Source organism: Ctenopharyngodon idella, chromosome 2, assembly GCF_019924925.1.
Source record: "Ctenopharyngodon idella isolate HZGC_01 chromosome 2, HZGC01, whole genome shotgun sequence".
Classification (NCBI taxonomy): domain Eukaryota; kingdom Metazoa; phylum Chordata; class Actinopteri; order Cypriniformes; family Xenocyprididae; genus Ctenopharyngodon; species Ctenopharyngodon idella.
Genome location: NC_067221.1, coordinates 41,841,633 through 41,861,930, shown reverse-complemented (window position 1 = coordinate 41,861,930; position 20,298 = coordinate 41,841,633). Strand labels below are relative to the sequence as shown.

Genomic DNA, 20,298 nt, shown 5'->3' with positions numbered 1-20,298 from the left:
GTGTTAACATTGTTTTTTAACAGTTCTCGCGATATTTTTTTTTTTGTAAGCCATGCACTTGCAATAAAAATGATTTTTTTTTCTACTCAATTCCAGCAGAATAATGAGCCAAATTGAAATAATTTCATAGACTGAAAGCACGTGCACATTGAGGGTGACAGACATAAAGAGCACAAGACTCGCACTGATAAAAATAAGTGAAATTATTATAGTCTTCATGTGAAAGAAGCCGCATAATCACAGAAAAGACATTCAATAAGGAAAGTCTGGCTGATGTTTGCAGATGACATTTTAATGGGGAGCTTCTGTTTAGTTTTGTAATCCAATGGTAAGCGCTGATATTGATATCTTATCACTCAGATGGATGAATTATAAACTGCTGCAGTTTATTTAGCCTATATTTTCAATGCTGAATTCATATGGCAGTATATGAGAGTTCCCTTAATATGTTCACAATCACAAATCAATATTCATCAAGGAGATATTCATCACAATCAAATATATTCTGTTGCCAAATTTAACCCTTTAACTCTCACTACAAAACACTATAAGATGATTCTTTTTTGCAATTTATACATTTAGTGAAATATAATTATTGACCTCACCCAGTCGTTTAAGATGTATTCTACGTTTTCTATGGCATCACTGTGAAAACCCCCTTTATTTTTAAAAGTAGTGTGTAATATTAGCTTCTTGTGTTCAAAAGACCAAAGCAAAAATGAAACTGAGGCTGGAGATTGGATCATAATGGATCAGAAAATTAGCAAATTATTTAAACATCTGCTACCAAACCAATGGTGCCAGATTATATTTGTTAAACAAAAATCATTTTTGTAGGCTAAAGGTTCCATTAAAAAGTCAATTAATGAGCATCACACATATATGAACATGCTGTCTGCTGAGGTGGGTGTGGTCTGTGTGTGGGTGTGGGCGTGGCGGAGAGAGCGGGGGGCGGGATCGATAACTAACCGCACCAGGCCGCTAACAGCTCGGCTCGGGATCGATGGCTTGAGCGGGGCGGTTCTGTTTTTGGGTGCGGTGAAACGAACCCTCTCCCGCGCGGGCCGGGCTACTGCTGGCGAGAAACAGTCATGTCAATCAAAGCCTATTCAACACAAACCACTACAACAATACACACCCATTACATGATGCTGCAGGTGCGAGTTTATGTTTCTACTGCTTAAAATATTACTGCAACAGTTTTTTTCTTAGTCAACAAGTCCTAAAGAAATGATCATTTAAATTGTAAAGATTAATTGTAAATAAATAATTATTTATAGTAAAAAGCAATAATAATGAATAATAGTAGCCTAAATTGACCAGATTCTTAGGATTGGTTGCTTATAAAATACTAAAATCCTGTAGCATCCTTGATTTTATAGAGTTTAGCTTATAAATGGAGGTAAAATGAAGCTGTTGGTTTTGAGTGGATGTCAATGTCCATCATCGATACACTGAACGTTTGACCACAACAAAAGGTTAAAGCTGGAGCTTTTAATTCGATTTGTATTCGAGCCTGTGTGTGTTTGACAAGAATTCATGTCGTGATACACGGAACACAAATCTGTTCTTTTTGTTTTTATTCCAGCAGCTCAAGCGAAAATACAATATTTCGATTATTCGTTGCTGGAAAAAAAAAATGATTTGATCTGCTCTCGCAGGCGTATTAAACATTCATCTACTACTGAATTGTTTATTAAATATCCATTAGGCTATATCAAATACATAAATAAGTGCAAATAGCCTAAATAAATAAATTAAAGTAAGCTAATAAACCACACTCGCTTTTCTGTGAAATGAAGTAAAACGAATGAATTGACGGGATGGTGGACTATTACAATCATGTTTAAAAACAGAATATTACTAGGACTATAACATTTTAGGTCAACCATTTATAATAATAAAAAATAATATTAAACTTGTTCAGATTATTAGTTTGAAATGCTTACACCTCGATGTTTTTAAACGCATCATTTATTCTCAAACACTCGCTTTTAATTCACAGTCAATATTTGCTTTGTGTTTATGTGACTTACACAATATTGATGTGTGTATTTATCAAACTGGTACATTAAAAAAGCGTTAGGATTATAAAATGCATCGCTTTTCCTACTAATATTATTATGTCATGGATCGGCTTGAAAAATTAATCACAACATACGTCATGAATTCAGGCATTTCTTGTGCGACGTGTGTGTGTGTGTGTGTGTGTGTGTGTGTGTGTGTGTGTGTGAGTGTGTGTGTGAGTGTGAGTGTTGAGTTCAATGCCAGCTATTAAATGATTTTTAAAATAAATTAATACATAATTAATGCTGTAGGTCCTGCATAGAAATATTAAAAGATAAAGATGCTCATTTAAAAAAACAAAAAAACAAAAACAAAACAAAGAATCATACTTTCTATTGCTCTGTATGTGGGAATCATCTGCTAAATTGATAAATATATTATTCCAGTGTCGTGGTTTCATATTTAAATAATCCGACTTGGTCCCACTTTATATCAGGTGGCCTTAACTACTATGTACTTACATCAAAAAAATAAGTATAGTGTACTTATTGTGTTCATATTGTATTGCAAAACACTTTTGCTGCTATTGAGGTGGATATGGGTAAAGTTAGGGACAGGTTTGGTGGTAAAGGATGGGTCAACAGTGTAATTATAATTGTAAATACAGAAATTAATTACAGATGTAATTACATGCAAGTATTTTTTTAAAATGTAATTACAATGTAAAAACATGTATGTACACAATATGTGCATTGTATCAAATGATTATTTTAAATGTAAGTACACCTAATATAAAGTGGGACCTCTGACTTTATTCCTTCAGATGGTTTGATTATAATTGACCGTATAAAGTCTATAGGTTCATATTTTCTTAAAGTCTGCTGAGGTTTTAAAACAAGAAAGGGGAAGATAAAGGTTATTTTTGGAGTACAATGCTTTACTGCACAGTGCTTCAGTATAATCGCATTCATATTGAAATATATCATGTCCATTACTTCTTTATAAACCCTCATAGTTTGAATCTCTTAAAAATAAAGGTTCTTTACTGGCATCGATGTTCCATAAAAGAACCTTCAACATCCACAAAAACTTTCCATTCCTTTATAGTGAAAAAAGCTTCTTTAGATTTTTAAAACGTTCTTCACACTAAGATAAAAATCACTGAAAGGTTCTTCTATGGCATCGCTGTGAAAACCCCTTTTGGAACCTTCATTTTTAGAAGTGCAAAGATATACATAAACTACAGCATGGCAACGAGAGAGTTTGGCTTTTAGGGGAGGAGAAATATTAGAACTGAGCTTTTCCCTTCGTCCAGGTCAGGATGAGTTCTTCTTTGTCTTGCGGGTTTCCTAACTGGTCTCCAAAATCAATTTCTCAGTGGACAAACATCTGACAGACCAGATCCATCCCCAGCAGCTCAATTAAACGCCATTCATAGACAGTTTGATTGATCCGAAAGCCAAGAAGTCGTTGCAAGAGCAAACCCTCACTTGCACATCTTAAATTAAGCCTTTATGTTTGCGTGTTATTCTGCATACTTCACACACACACACACACACACACACACATCTAAATTATTACATACCATATAGAACATTTTTAGAATGTAAAAACATTATTTGCATGTATTTATAGATTGTAAAGAGACATTTGTCAGATTTAGCTTGCAACTGTATCCCTAAACTCTACTGTAAATAAATACATTGCTATAGCTTCTAATGCATATTATATATCTGTGCTGATCCATGCTTTTTCTGTTGAGTTTTACAGACAGATATGTCCCATTAACCTACATGTATAATCACTAGGTCCTGTGAATTTAAAGCTGAAGTGTTTCATTTGTTCACTCATGTTCAGAGTCATTGCTATAGACGTATCAAGAGTGAAACACTGAGACTGTGATGCTTCCAGAACAATGATCTGTTTGTTTGAGTTCCCGACATGTCAGTGAGTTTGGAGCGGGACTATCTGTTTGTCTGAGCAATGGAAGACGGACAGACTGTGCAGTAGGAGAGTTTGTAAACAATTTTTGCACAGAAATTACATACTTAAACTCGAAAAATGTGTGTTGATGATAAGTGTGTTTGTATAGGAAGGAAGCAGGTCAAATCTATTCCAGTGTTAATATGTATCTGAACATTAAGGGAACATTCCATTTTGTCATTTTGCAAACATTCCGAGAACGTTACATTTGAATGTTCTCTGAAGAAGTAACATTTAAAAAGAAATGATTTAGAAGAACTAAAACGTTTCAGGAAAAACGTTCCATGAATAATACGTTGTGTGAAAATTCTATTAATGTTACATTTGTTCATAACTTTGAGAGAACCTTGCTAGAATGTACGCTTCTACTGTACTGCAGAAATCGAGTAGTTTGCCGTTCTGAATGTGTTAGTATGTTGTTCGTCTCACACAGACTGTCATGTAAGTTCTGCATGTGTTTGTGTGTGTTTCAGAGACAGATCTGTTGATGGGAAAGCTGGTGGTGTTGCAGGGAGGGGGTCTGAGTGTGTGTGTGTGTGTGTGTGTGTTGCACGGCTGGCTGCGGTTGCTGCTGGCGAGAGCCCTAGAGATGCAGGAGCGAGCAGGGGAAAGGAAATCAATACAGATTCAGCGCAAGTCAGATAAGCCTTAACAATGTGTAGCGCAGACGCTCTATAACCCAATCTCACACGTACACACAACAGTTTTCCTGCAAACGCACAGGTAGGTGCGTTTAAACATGTGACCAGTATATTCATGCACGCATATTTTCACCTCCTGTACATGCATCTGTTTTGCATTATCCTAATTTAATAACCATTTGAATTAAATAAAGAAATTACATTTGGGAAAGTTTTAGTATTTGGTGTGTCTCTCTTTTGCTTTATTGGGTCACACTTTAGTTTAGGGTCCAATTCTCACTATTTACTATGACTTTTGCCTCAATAAAATGACTAATTACTGATTATTAGTAGTTAGTAAAGTACACTCTAAAAAATGCTGGGTTAAAAACAAAAAAAGTTGGGTTGAAAATGGACAAACTCAGTGGTTGGGTTAAATGTTTACCCAACCTGCTGGGCAGTTTTATTTAACCCAACTATTGTTTAAAAATGACACTATGTCTGGCTTAAAATGAACCCAAAATATGTTGGAAATAAAAAATCAGACACATAATTATCAAAAGGCAACAGTAATAATCAAAAGGTGAACATTTATTAATAAGCAATTTAATAAATGATTATTGTTTAATTATTATTCATTAAACTTATTAATACATGTTAATTTCCAACATACTTTGGGTTCATTTTAAGCAACTATACAGTCATTTTTAAACAATAGTTGGGTTAAATAAAAACTACCCAGGAGGTTTGGCAAACATTTAACCCGACTGCTGGGTTTGTCTATTTTCAACCCAACTTGGGTTATTTTTAACCCAGCATGTTTTAGAGTGTACTCTTGCCTCTACACTCAAAAATTGCTGTGCTGTTTCAACCCAAATTTGGGTTAAATATGGACAAACCCAAACGTTGGGTTAAAAATGTCATTAAAAATTTAACCTAACAGCTGACTTTGTCCGTATTTGACCCAAATTTGGGTTGAAACAGCCCAGCAATTTTTAGAGTAGTAATTATGTCTGATTTTTAATTTCCAACATATTTTGGGTTCATTTTAAGCCAGACATATAGTCATTTTTAAACAATAGTTGAGTTAAATAAAACTACCCAGTAGGTTGGTCAAACATTTAACCCAACCACTGGGTTAAAACAACCCAAATGCTGGGTTTGTCCATATTTAACCTAACTTGGGTTGTTTTTAACCCAGCATTATTTAGAGTGTAGTTGTTAAGTTTAGGATTAAGGGATGTAGAATATGGTCATGCAGAATAAGGCATTAATATCTGCTTTATAAGTACTAATAAACAACCAATATCCTAGTAATATGCATGATAATAAGCAACTAGTTAATAGTGAGAATTGGACCCTAAACTAAAGAGTTACCGTTTATTGCAATTCAGGGTCTGCAGATGAAAATTAACCCTTTATCAGGCACATTTACGTGACGGACACAAGTGCTTGTGTCAATTAATGTGTATTAAAATAAAATAAGCAATTGGAGCTTCATGAATAAAATCTGATGATCATGTTCTCCAGCGTGATCTGATGATCCAAAGAGCATCTCAATGGAAGAAGAACATCTGTGTACAGAGTCACATGATCAGAGACACTTTCATTTGTGTTTCACAATCCCAATACGTTGTCTATTTCTGGGTTTGAATTAGATTTTGAATCAGACCCAGCTAACAAAAATATGTTCTTAAGGACGTTTTCCTAATGTTCCCATTAAGTTGAATGTTCTCAGAACATCCATTGTTTTCCTTGGTTATGCAGAACATTCCATTTTATAACTTTGCACACATAATTAGAACGTTACTTTTGAATGTTCTCTGAACATTCTAAAACACACAGTAACATTTAAAAACCGTCCAACTAAAACGTTTCAGACAAAAACATTCCATGAATGATGTTTTGAGAACATTATTAAAGACCAGATAACTTTGAACGAACGTTCTATTAACGTTACTGGAGGAACGTTTGTACATAACTTTGAGAGAACGTTCTGAGAACGTTCCCTGTTAGCTGGGGAATCAGGTACACGACACGTGAACACAATCGGCACTTCAACCTTCAGATATCACTTGTATTTGCTGACAAGCACAAATGATAATCAGTCGAGCATGTAAATGAGCTGTACGTCTGTTCCCGTGTCTCGCACCGACATCATCGAGACTCTTGCTCCAGTTTTCTTCCTCCTTTTCCTTCTTTAATCCATTGTGTTGTTCGTCACCTCAATGTTAATGCCGTGCGTGTGTATTCATGGCACGTTTTACTTTGCTTACCAAGAACCGACTCTGTTACGCAGGCTACACGTCTCCCTCCCTCCCGCTTATCAATTATTAAAGCCCCGATCGATCATTTCAGCAACTTGCCTCCATCCTCCGCTTCTCACAAAGTCAAACCTCTCCCACCCTCAATCAATGGCTGGATCACCTCAGCGTCTGCTTTTATGTCAGATATCATCTGTTTCATATTTTAAGATTTCATGTTTTCCAGCTTTGTGCTCCTCTAAAACACGTTAACTGTTATTTCCACACTTTTTGAGGGGAGAGATCTGAAAAACTATTTTGTTTTGGATTCTTTTGAAGTAGACTGTGTGCGAGTCTGTGTGTGTGTGTGTGTGTGTGTGTGTGAGTGTGTGTGTGAGTGTGATGTGAATATATAACAGCCCTCACCTGTCACTCAAATTGCTGATCATATACTGATAAAATAAAAGTTTTGAGTATTTATTTGATCTTTTGTTGCATCATATGTCAATATATCTGGGGTGGTTTTAATAATCAAATACTCTGAGGACATTTCATTTAATTTAATAGTTATTTAATAGTTCAACATTGACTCTTACATCAAATAACTTGTGTTTTTGACCATGTGTTTATTTTTTGGACATGTACTATGTTAATATCATGGTATTCCTTGAGTTATTTTGGAGTACCATGTAAATACCAACATAAATCAATATGGTAAACAATCTGTACCATAGTGTTATCTTACTGTAATATCAGTGTACTGTAAGGGAAATTAAATATTATTATGCAAAACATTGATATAATAGGCCTTTCCCACATTCACATGGTTACTTAATGAGGAAATATTGTAAACTTCTATTGTAAATATATATATATATATATATTTTTTTATTAAATGTTAACAATGAGATTATGTGTTTTTTATAATCAATTAACACTGCTTTTTTCATTTTTCTACAAGATGGACAAAATTTGTCACCAAAAAAGTAATTCGGTTTAACCCAAATTTCGGTTTTACCGAATGACACTCTTGGTTATACCGAATTACGATATTTTTGAACGATGCTAACAGGCTGATATCTAGCTAGCTAGCAAAAGGACAATCAAACATTTTATATTTAGTACAAGTTTTTAAAATATTACAACATTTTCCATGTTTTATAGCAGTTGTACCGAATGACCTTATGTTTCGGGACATGCGTATGATCAAGTGAAAACATGAATTTTCCAAATAGTTAAAAGAGAGTTAGTTACTTTGCTTCACGACCATGTGGTACTTTGCAGGTGTCTGAATGATGTCACATCCTGTCACATGATATTGACCACATGACTTGATCCAAAATGGTCCCTTTATATCGGTTACTCCGAATGACATCAATGAAATTCATTTTTCCGGACATTCTTTCTCATAACAAAGCAACGACTTCTACACATAATTTTAATACCATTTTGCACTATGTTGATATATGATGTTATAAAATCATGCCAGAATAAAAAAATATATACATTTATTACATTTTAAGATATTTTAATCACAAATAAAGTGGCTGTATTGGCCTTTGGACGGTTAAACCGAATGACCTTTTGACACTTCAAAATCTTTAAAATACCTTTATATGTAGAAAAATATAATTAAAACCTTTTGGATTCAATAAAAGAGATCTAGTTGTACTACCTTACATACTTTGGATGTCATATCTTTGTTTTTTGTTATTATTATTATTAAGGCCTTTGGACAAAAAAAATGACCCGTCACGTCATTGACCCATAAACCTAGAGAAAATGATTCATACAGTAAATCAGTATCTCATTGGCATTAATGTGAGGAATGAACAGTGTGATACAGGAGAAAAGTCACGTCACATTTGCTAATAACTTTGCGGTTTTAAAAAATGGCAAGCTAATATAACATATTATATTATTGGTTGCTGGTTAGTGGTTGTGCAAATGTTGTGGCAAATGTTGTGCATTTAATTATGGAAACCATGTCAACATCAAATACAACAAAGATGCAGATTTTGCCTGCTTGTTTCAGAAGGCCAGCACATGCACTGCACTGTAGTTATTCTCAGATATACATATAATATACATATAATGATTTTGATAATAGATATGAGTCGGACATGGTTTCTCACTTCTCCTCTTCGGCTATCTTGCATTCAGCACACGTACAGCCACGTCTGTCCTCTCATCAGGGACACAGTGGATTTTTGCTGTTGTGAATGTTCTAATTCAATAGCGCCGTGGCAGTCGTAATGGATGGAGGGTAATTTTTTTGTGATGTGTTGCAGAGAAAGAGAGAAAGGACGGAGAGAAGAGAAGAGGGGGATGGTGGGCCGCGTTATTGATCTTTGATACGTGCAGCGGCAGGCAAACATACGTGAACGAGAAAGACAGAACCAGCGACTGTGACGTGCTTTACGGCACAACGGACTGTGATTCTGTCTCTGACAGCACTTCTCCACGTCTGCTGACTTTCACTTCACTGTTTAAGCTCAGTTCAATCTAGAGATCATAAGATTAATTCAGATGAGATGTTTGAGTCATTCGCTCCGTCAGACTTGCAATATCAGGACTGGAAAATCAACGTGTTTCTCTGGGGATTTTCATTGGCTGTCTGATGTGTTGCTATGTAAAATTCACCAACCATTAGTTTGGTCCAGAATGGAATACTAATATTGGCAGTTTAGCAATTTTTATTGACTGATGCAATACTGATATAAGATGACCAGAGCATTAATTTGCCGCACTCGCACTATTTTTACAATATATAGTATGAATTTGGGATTAACCGAATTTTGGCTGATACCGATAACTGATAATTCTTATATTTGGAAGCCGAAAACCAATATATTGGTATTATATCTTGATATAAATCTGAGCCTGACTAAAACAACAAAATTCAATCAAATACAGTGGAAAACTGCTTTTGTTTTAAAACATAACTGCAGAAAACAAGGAAACTGCAAGTAAACATCAAAATCTTTCTTTTCCCGAAATCATTTACTAAATGTAGCCTCCTTTAAACCTGTTAAAGATTCCTTATTTATTTTAATTAATTTTACAAATTGCAATTCTGATATGCTCTCTCTCTTTTTTTTTTTTTTTTTTTTTTAAGTGAAAAACTCCCACACTGCTGACATTGTGTCCTCTCTCTCTAACATAACCTAAGGCATGCATAATCTGCTGTATGCTGTTGTGTCATGTGATACTAAAGGACCAATCAAAAGCCTCACGCCCAGCAGCGTGCATCTAAAGTGATTCAAATAATCCATAACTTATCGGCTTTAACATATCGACCTAGTTTTCTTATCAGACCGATAACGATAACATTAAAAATGAACATTTTTCACCCGATACCGATAACCGATAATTCTTTATATTTGGAAGCCGATAACTGATATATTGGTATTATATCTTGATATAAATCTGAGCCTGATTACAAAAACAAAATGCAATCAAATACAGTGGACAACTGCTTTTGTTTTAAAAACATAACCACAGAAAACAAGGAAACTGCAAGTAAACATCAAGATCTTTCTTTTCCTGAAATAATTTACTAAATGTAGCCTACTCTGAACCGGTTCAAGACTCCTTATTTTATTAAAATAATTTTACATATGGCAAATTGCAATTCTGATGTAGTCTTTTTTTTCAAGGTGAAAATCTCCCACACCGCCGACATTGTGTCTTCTCTCTAACATAAACAAAAGCACGCATAATCTGCTGCATGTTGTCGTGTCATGTGATGTTGAAGGACCAATCAAAAGCCTCACAGCAGTGTGCATCTGAAGTGATTCAAATAATCCATAACTTATCGGCTTTAACATATCGACCTAGTTTTCTTATCAGACCGATAACATTAAAAATGATAATACGATAATTCTTTATATTTGGAAGCCGATAACCGACATATTGGTATTATATCTTAATACCAATAATGATAACATTAAATAAACATTTATTGGCCAGCACATATATGGCCACCAATATATTGTGCAAACACTGTGCAACAGCACACTAAATAGAATACTGTATCCCAAAATGCAATGCGCTTGACTCAAGCTTCTTTTTGCAGTTTGATGAATAAATTGGAAGAAATATGTGCTGCACATGTAAATTTAATAAGAACTATGAAACTTCAAACAAAACGACAAAGAAAAACGCTTGTTTTATTCAAATATTACTTAATAAATGTAAATATGACTTTAATGTGACTTTAAATACTCAGATTTTACAAGTTTCAGCTGCACTAAATATTTAAGTGTAAATTTAGTATTTAAGTTATAGATTAATTAATGTTAAGAAATAATCTCTTTATGTGGACTCAAAAGGAATAAGTTCACAGCACTCATAAATAATAGTTTTTAAACTTTAATGGTTTAAATCAATCAGTTTCCTCAAATGGTGTGAGTTACCTTAAATATTTGGGTTTTACAGTGTTTTTTTAACATCTTCTTGGCTTATGAGCTTATGATAATATATGGCATTGTATGACATGTTTACAGTTTTTATGAAATATTGCATACTGTTTGGCATTTATAATAGTATGCTAGTATTTTATTCTCAGCACAGTCTCATTGTGAGTCCTCACCAGCTATAACATTAACAATGTGCTTTAAATACAGGATTTTACTTCATGAGAGCCAGTAGAATAATTACATTAATCTTTATATGTTTATACTTGACTTATGAGAGACTCGTGTCCTTGTTAAAAGACTTCAGTTGTTGTACTGCTGCTAATGTTCTGTCATTTACAGCAGCGATGGATCATTTCTCATGATGTAGAAATCAGCGCCAAGAACGAGTCGCATTTGTGATGTGGGAAAGCTGGCGTTTATATTGTTGCTAATTGTGTCGGTAAGATCTGAAAAGAACCAAACAAATGATCTGGAAGCACTAAAGCGCAGATATTGTTGCTGCAAATATTTTTTGCATGGAGGGATTAAACTAAAATTGACTCTGAATCATGTTTTATATAATATGAGACCTTATTGTAAAGTGTTAGCAATTTTCATAATGTTTTACACATTTTACTGCATTGTATATTTTCATAACCAGACTTACAATACATTATAATACTTCGTAGCTACAACTTTCAAGAGTATAATGCATGAATGATATAACACATGAAATAAGATCTTTGAATAATAAACATGCAACTAATTATAATAAAGTGTATTTAAATACATTTATAATGCATTACATACACATATCATTGAAAGTGTCTGCTAATGTTTTAAATAAATCTACATGAATTACAACTCACATTGTTACTGCGTGTGTTTTACATGAATTGTAATATGAACGGCGAGTGATTTAATTATGATAATCTCTAATAAAATCATGTTTTTAATCATGCATGTTACTAACTCATGCAGGCACATCATTATCCAGTAATTTTAGTTTTATGGAGTTCAGCGTCTCCCGCACATCATCTTCAGTAAAAGCTTTGGAGAATCGAGAGAGAAACTGCTGAGATCAGCAGAAGACTTACTCTGGTAAAACATCACGGCTCCTGGTGTCTCAACATGACTCAGGAAAAGAGCAAAACCGTTCTCTCTTTCACACACACACTTGTCTGGACAAGATGTCTTTCTTTGTCAATGCCAGAGGCGATATAATGTGAGTTTTATACAGTATTCACCTCAAGATAACAGGTAAAATAAGTGCTTGTTATGAGGATGAAATAACACTGGATTTGCCAAAGTTTGCAGCATAAAATCTTCAATAGATATTGAGTGTTTAGTTTGAGGCTGTTTTATAATGACTCTTAAGAACAACAGTGTTTGTTCATTGGGTTTGGGAAGCAAGAATTTAAACACATGCATGTGTGTGTGTGTGTGTGTGTGTGTGTGTGTGTGTCAGTTACTCTAATGGTCTTTTTCCTTTGTATAGCATTTTATATATCACACTCTTGTGCGTTTTGCTTACAATATCCATAATTTAACAGTAATTGTGTTTCGGTGCCCGGCTGCAGTCCTTTGGGAATCACCGCAACGATTCTCAGGTTTAATATCTGTGTGTTCTAAACTAAAACAAGAGCAGGATCAGTTTACTAATGCATTATCTGAGTATTAGAGACTTTCTGTTCCCATTCCAGTTCATGTAAAACACACACATGACTAACAATGTGAGTCGTAGATTTAATTAAAACATTATAGCAGACACTTTCTATAAATGTATTCATAATGTCTTTAATTAAATACGCATAATAATTAGTTGTATGTTCTCATAAATAATTGTAAAACACTTAAAATACATTGTTCATCTTTAAAGACAACTATATTGTTCAAGTATTAGTTGTAGCTATGAATAATTAAGTATTATGATATATAAGTCTGGTTATGAAAATATATAATGCAGTGCAATGCATAAAACATTATGAAAGCCGGTAATAACTTTACAATTTGTTAGATGTTAATGCATTAGTCAACATGACAATGAGCAATATAATAATTAACTTTTGTTAATGTTAGTTAATAAAATATATTTATTGATAGTTTGTTCATGTGTGCATTAACTAATGTTAACAGATACGACTTTTGATCTTAAAAATGCATTAATAAATGTTGAAATTAACATTAACTAAGATTAATAGATGAAGTATTGTTCATTGTTAACTAATGAAACCTTATTTTAAAGTGTAACCTAAATATCTCTACACTGCAATTATATATACAGGATTCACTGTACAAAGAGTGTGAACTTATTATTCATGCATTATACTGTTTAATTAATAAATAAGGCAAGAAAAAATATTTTTTTCAATAGTCATGAGAAGTTTTATATGACTATCATTATATGAAATGTATAAGAACACATAAAGTGATGATTTCCAGTATTAACTCCTTTTGGAATGAATGAAATTTAATTAAATTCCTTTGAAATTGTAACTCATGCTGCTCAAAAACAGTCCAAAATTGACACGGCTGGAACTCACAAGTTGTTATATTTTCATTTATACCTGATCTGACGCTCACAGTAACTTTCAGTATGTTTTTACGCTGTGGATCGGGTGGATTACGCTCGAGTGCCCTTCACCAGCGCTCTCTGATTCACTCTCCTTAAGCACAGAGCTTAACACAACTGTCCTCACATTTCAGATGTGTTATTAAACAGCCTCTTATATGGCCAAAATTCCCCCTTGGTGTCCGTGAAAGAGCATTATTAGAGGCTTATACTAAATTGATGTTTTCACAGCACAAGATGGATTTACCAAAGCCTTCGGTGCATCAATATCTTTGCACTTGTAAAGTGTTTGCAGAACCTGCTGCAGCAGAACATAAAATACTTAAACCAATCCTGGCCATTTGTGGTTTTGTTTATTCACGGATGAAAAGCTTTCATATGGAGAAGGCCATTCAATATCATTTTCTATGGAGCAAAATACCTCTGAGGTCTGAGGGTTTTCTGCACAAACCCACAGATGTTAATTCACTGCAAATACCTTATATTCGTCTGTTTTAGACTAAGTAGGACAGAGGATAGTGTTGTTTTTGGAATAAAATATGGGGATCTGAGCAAATGGAAACCCATGAAGTCTCTGGCCACAGTAGCCCGCATCAAAATGGCTGACGACTCCCTCTCGTCTCTCGTAGTTTCAGACCGCAGACCTCAACAGACTGAAAATAATACAGCAGAGAAGCTCAAAGTATGAACAAACTCACGCCGCCACATACTACAGAATACAAGCTGCTCTGAGCGTCAGTAATGAGTGCATTCAGCCCTCGTTTCAATAAAAAATGGACTCAAATGAGTCAATAGTCGTCATCCAGTAAGAGTATAGAGCGATAAAATGAACGTCAAGCAGCTCAGATCATCTGATGAGAAATATTTTAATTATATTTCTGATCTCTTGGTGAGATATGTGAGATTACTGGGGCATTTTTCTATTACTGAGATATTAAAGATTATTAATTTTCTTGCTATATTTGATTATCTGAGTATTAGAGATTACCATAGTTAAATCACTCTCCAGTAACAGTAACAAGACAGTAACAATGTTTTATATATATATATATATATATATATATATATATAATTCTAAAAGGAGTTAATACTGGAAATTATCAGTTTATATAACAATCTTAAATATATATATATATATATATATATATATATATATATATATATATATATATATATATATATATACAATGCATTATAAATGTGTTCAAAATGTCTTAAAATACACATAATAATTAGTTGTATGTTCTTGTAAATAATTGTACAAACTCTTTAGTATACATTGTTTATCTTTAAAGAGCGTAATGCGTTAAAATATGTTTTATTGTTCATGCATCATAATTAATAAATTGAGAAACCCTTTGAAATTTCACATTTTACAGGAACTAAAGCAAAACCACTGTGAGTGTTTTAGTCATGAGAAGTTTTATATGAATATGTCATTATATGAAATTTATAAGAGCACATAAACTGATGATTTTCAGTATTATTCATTGGAATTAATGGAATTTAATTAAATTTCTTTGACCTTGTAACTCATGCTGCTCAAAAACTGTCCAAAATTGACCTGGCCGGAACTCACAAGGTGTTATAATTTCATTTAAACGGTTAGATCTCTTAAAAAAAATAATATGATGTGTATTTTAATAATCTTAATCCAAGTTTTTTTTTTCTGTACTAAAAGATGTGGATTTTTTAGAGATTTTTATGTACCAATTGTGTGTCAAAACTGACATATAGGAGGGTGTGTGTGTGTGTGTGTGTGTGTTCAGAAAGATGAGTGAAGATGACTAACATGCCTCTGATGTGGATCTGAACTCAGTGTTAGTCAGAATAACCTCAGAGAGAGTGAGAGAGAGAGAGAGAGAGAGAGGGAGAGGAAGGGAGAGGGAGGATGTCTTAGTTGTGCTGAGGTGTAATTAATCACAGTTGCCAAGTGATCCATTAGACATTCAAATGCACACAGATTGGACATGTGTCCACGCGCAGGTCACTAATGCTGCCCTCTCTAACCACACGCGTCTCATGGGCCTGAATCCACACAACCCCCAGAAGCTGAAAGGAGAATACCTATTGATTAGTATACTAATAAATCTGGGATATCAATATGATGAATAGATGTGGTGGAGTATTTCACGGCTGTAATGCTACCACAGTTTGGCTTTTATTAGGCTCTTTACTCCAACTTTTATTCCTCAGTTTAACTTCAATGTGTGAGTTGCAGTAGTTTCACTATAATATAAGTGTAAGGATTTATAGAGATCACCGTGTAAAAATATTGTTCAAAATATCTATGCTGTAAATTGTCAAATGGCCTTAAAATGTACTTCATATAGTAACTGAATAAAGCTAACCAGATAGATAGATAGATAGATAGATAGATAGATAGATAAAAGAATTGTTGGTTTAACTTAAAAAAGTAAGTTACCTGGTTTCCTTAAAATTGAGTTCATTGAAATTAAAAATTTGAGTTAATACAGTGGAAATTGATTTAATCAACAGAAACTCAAAATATTATGAACCACAATAATTATTGAAGTTGATTTGACAAAAGAAAATTTTTACAGTGTACCAAATATTTGGTATGAATGCGTAAAATCCAACGTCACCATCAGACGCACGCAAATGCAGCCGCGTGACGCTTGCGTGGAAACGCGCATGGTCAGGGCGTTAAAACAAAGCGAGGTAAATTAAACGTCAGCGTGGTTAGCTTCCTCTCAGGTCCGAATCGAGCATTGATCGGCGCTCCATTTCAAAGGGACGCTGGGAAACTGCGCTATCGATCAGGTGGAGGTCACGCTCCCTAAACGCGGGCACGCGCGCTCAGGTTATTTGCTTTCTGAGAGTCGAGGGGTATCAAACGGACCCTCTGGACGCGGGGACGCCCAGAAAAACACAAACGCGACCATTTACGCGCAATCCCGCGAGCGCTGATCTCCATCTGTCGTCGCTCCATCCCCTTATCAGCCTCTGACAGCAAATCGTTCTTTAATGTTTGATGGTCATCCAGTCCAGAACACATCCACACTCTCTAAAACCAACGCGTCTCTCTTAAGAGAAATGCCTCTAAAGCGCACCACATAACAGTGTTTTTGGCTTGTATTGAAATTACAGCCCTAGTTTACAGTTAAATGGCCTTATTTCAAAAGTGCAGGTGTAAAGGACCTTTAAACCCCAACACAAAGAAAGCTTACTTTGGTAGCCCATAAATCTAACTATAAATATGATTTAAAAACATATTTATATAAAACCTTATATTATTAAAATTCTAGTCCATGTCACAAGAACATTTTGCCATTCACATACAGTGATGTAAATGTGTATTTGTGTCTGAAAAGGCTTTGTGCTGCAGTTATTGTGCTAAAATCAGTTTGTTTTGGTTTCCATTTCGAAAACAAAAGGTTCTGAAATTGAACTACTAATACAATTAAAAAACGTTAATGTTGTTTTAGAGAAGTTTTTTGCCAAATAATAATAATTATATTATACAAAACTGCAATATAATTCTATAAGTCCACGTTTTTTGTAATAAGTTTACCACTTCAGCATACAGCTGTGTGTCACTCTTAAAAATAAAGGTTATTTATTGGCATCTGTGGTTCCATGACGAACCTTTCAGGTTCTTTATAGTGGAAAAAGGTTCTTTAGATTATTAAAACGTTCTTTACACGGAACCGTTCACTGAAAGGATCTTTGGAGAAGCAAATATTTATGGCATCGCCGCGTAAAACATCTTTTGCAGCCTTTATTTTTAAGAGCATAAAATGTATTTTATGTCTCACAAATGTCTCTTTTTAAATTCCCTAAATCCTGACGATGTGAGGGTGACTTACCAGCCAGCCTTAACGCAGACATCCTCTGAAACTCTGGCTCCTGTAACCATTTCCACATGCGTCTGAAAGTCTCGCGGCCGGACTTGAGTTTACTCCAGGGCTTCGGGTTGCGCAGCAGGTCCGACAGTGTTCCCTGGGAGCGACACAAGATCCTCTGGGCGAAAATGGCTTGAGGTATGCTGTACCGCTTCAGCTCGGCCGTGATCCTCTGCGCCACCTCCTTGGTGTTGATCTCCTCCACCTGCCCCGAGCCACCGCTCTGCCCGGCCCCGGCGCCGTGCCTCTCTCTGTCGGCCAGCATGGATCCGTTCGCCTGCGAATGCAGGTGGCTGTGAGGGTGCATGCCGTTGAGATTGGAGATCATGCCGTGCCCGTGGCCGCCTAAACTCCGCGCGAGGTGCTCCTCGCTTCGCGAAAGCATCGCCGCGTGGGACTCGAAGCCGCCCGGAGAGAGCATCTTGTCGTTGGGGAGATGCGCGCCGGGCCCGTACGCGGACAGCGCTTGTTGGGAGTTGTGCAGAGAACCGAGGCCGTTGGAGAGCGGGGACAGCGGCTGGCCCATGCCGGACATGTCTTTGGGATAGTGGCCGTATAAGTTGCCCATGGAAGCCAGGCCGCGGTCGTCCCGCATGAGGGTGAAGCTGCCGCTGACGTTGCCGGTGGCGAGGCGCTGGTGCGCGGCGTGGTGATGCGGGTGCGGGTGGGCGTGGTGGAACTTGTCGGAGACCGTGGAGATGGGTGGCAGGTGCTGAAGCGGCGTGAGGGTGGTGTAGGTGTTGGACAAACTCATGCCCGACTCGCACATGGTCATAGCCGGATGCAGGTGGCCAGACAGCGCGGGGTCGCTCCGGTACTCGCCGGCGCCCTCCAGAATCGAAGCCATGCTGGACACCATCGCCGAGCGCCCGTGGGACACTAAGTTCCGGTGGGAAGCCGACGACGGTCTGCCGTGCGAGGAATTCATCAAGTCCCCCGCTTGGGAATGCGACGCAACGCCGTGCATGTTTCCAATGTTTTCCATCGTGAGTTCCATCGTTGAAACGGGAAGATCACCTCCTCTCAGACCCGCGCAAAAACACCGTATCAACGATTTCAAAACCAATCCATCGATTTCAAAGAGTCTGCAGTCAGTCCAACATGGTGCTCCGAAGCTTTTGTCCTGGTTAAATCGCCGAGCGTTCGGTGCGCGTGTGGCTCGTTCGCTGCACAACAGCGCTTCTACTGAGAGGCGGGACGCGCGTCTGTCTTTGAACGAGAGCGCGCATCTGTGTGTGTGTACGTAAGTGACGTTCGCTGGCCGCGGTGCTGAAGTCTGTTCTACTATCACTGGTGCGTATATGAGTTCACTTCATCTAAATGAGCTCTCCTAAACTAATATATAACACATTCATTATTTATTTAGTGTAGGTCTATATATAATACCCTTTCTATTAATATTGTTTATTATTCATTTGAAATATGCTGTTATTTTTAAAAAATAATACGGAAAAATACACATCCATGACCAGATTAATATCCAAACAAATTTCATAACATCATATTTATGCAACATCAAATACAGTGCATGCTAACCTGTTTATAATTGTAAATACAGGCCTGTATATCATACTCTTCTTCAATTTTTTTATTATTATTATTATTTATTTTATTTTTTATTTTTTTTGAAAATTGACTATATTGAAAAGACCCACATTTGTGACCAAATAAAAATATAACAGACCAAAACAAATGTAGATTTTTAAATATCATATTATACTAACTTTCTGTCATGCAATCTAAAGCATTTTTTACATTATATAAAATAAATGCAGATCCATATAAACAAACAAATTTCATAACATCATATTTATGCAACATGCATGCTAACCTGTAGTCTTATATGTTTATAATTGTAAATATAGGCCCCAAAAAAGTTTTTATTATTATTATTTTGGAAAAAGTGCAATTATTTTCGATGCTTCATTAAGAATATTGAAAACGACCCACTTTTGTGACCAAATAAAAAATATAATAGACCAAAATCCATTTTTAAATATCATATTTTGTAATTTTTGGAAATGTGCATTTTTAAATTTTATATTGTACTAATTTTCTGTCATGCAAACTAAAGCATTTTTACATTAGGTGAAATAAATGGAACTGATGTCGGGTAACAGTGGTGCTTTGGCACGAAAAGCATGTAGTTTCTTTCGGGTGGTCATTGATAAATCTGATCAATATATTGACTGACACTGATTAATTATGTTTTTTGACCCGGGCTGAAGAGGGCCGCAGAGGTCAGAAAGTTTTGCTGCAGAGAAGAGTGAAGGCGAAGCGGGCAGGAGCAGTTCCGCGCGCCGCAGTCGACCGGGGGAAACATGGTATAAAATTAATATTTATATAATAATATTGTTTAACCTAAACTCAATTGCAAGATATTAGAGGCGGAAATTTACTTCAGTCTGTCTGTGATCACAAATCCATTGGTATTAATATATTTATAAGGTTTTTTTTATTACTATTTTATTTGTAAAGCATGCAATTTCGTCTAATTTAATATTTTGGAGCTCTATAATTCTACTAATTTGATCTGACTTTTTCACTTCAGTTGATTCACATTAAATTAAATTATTAAACTATATTTTTTGACTTGAATTAATCGTG

General features: G+C 35.5%; 1 protein-coding gene across 1 annotated transcript in view; it reads right to left on the bottom strand.

Annotated features, from left to right (window-relative positions):
* onecut3b (one cut homeobox 3b) overlaps positions 1–18,858 on the bottom strand; it is a 25,690-nt gene extending 6,832 nt beyond the window's left edge. The window contains exon 1 of the mRNA XM_051867341.1: positions 17,656–18,858. Within this exon, the coding sequence (XP_051723301.1) occupies positions 17,656–18,688 (1,033 nt within the window). The 5' untranslated portion in view covers positions 18,689–18,858. The remainder of the gene's footprint in view (positions 1–17,655) is intronic.
* Between the last annotated feature and the right edge of the window lie 1,440 nt (positions 18,859–20,298).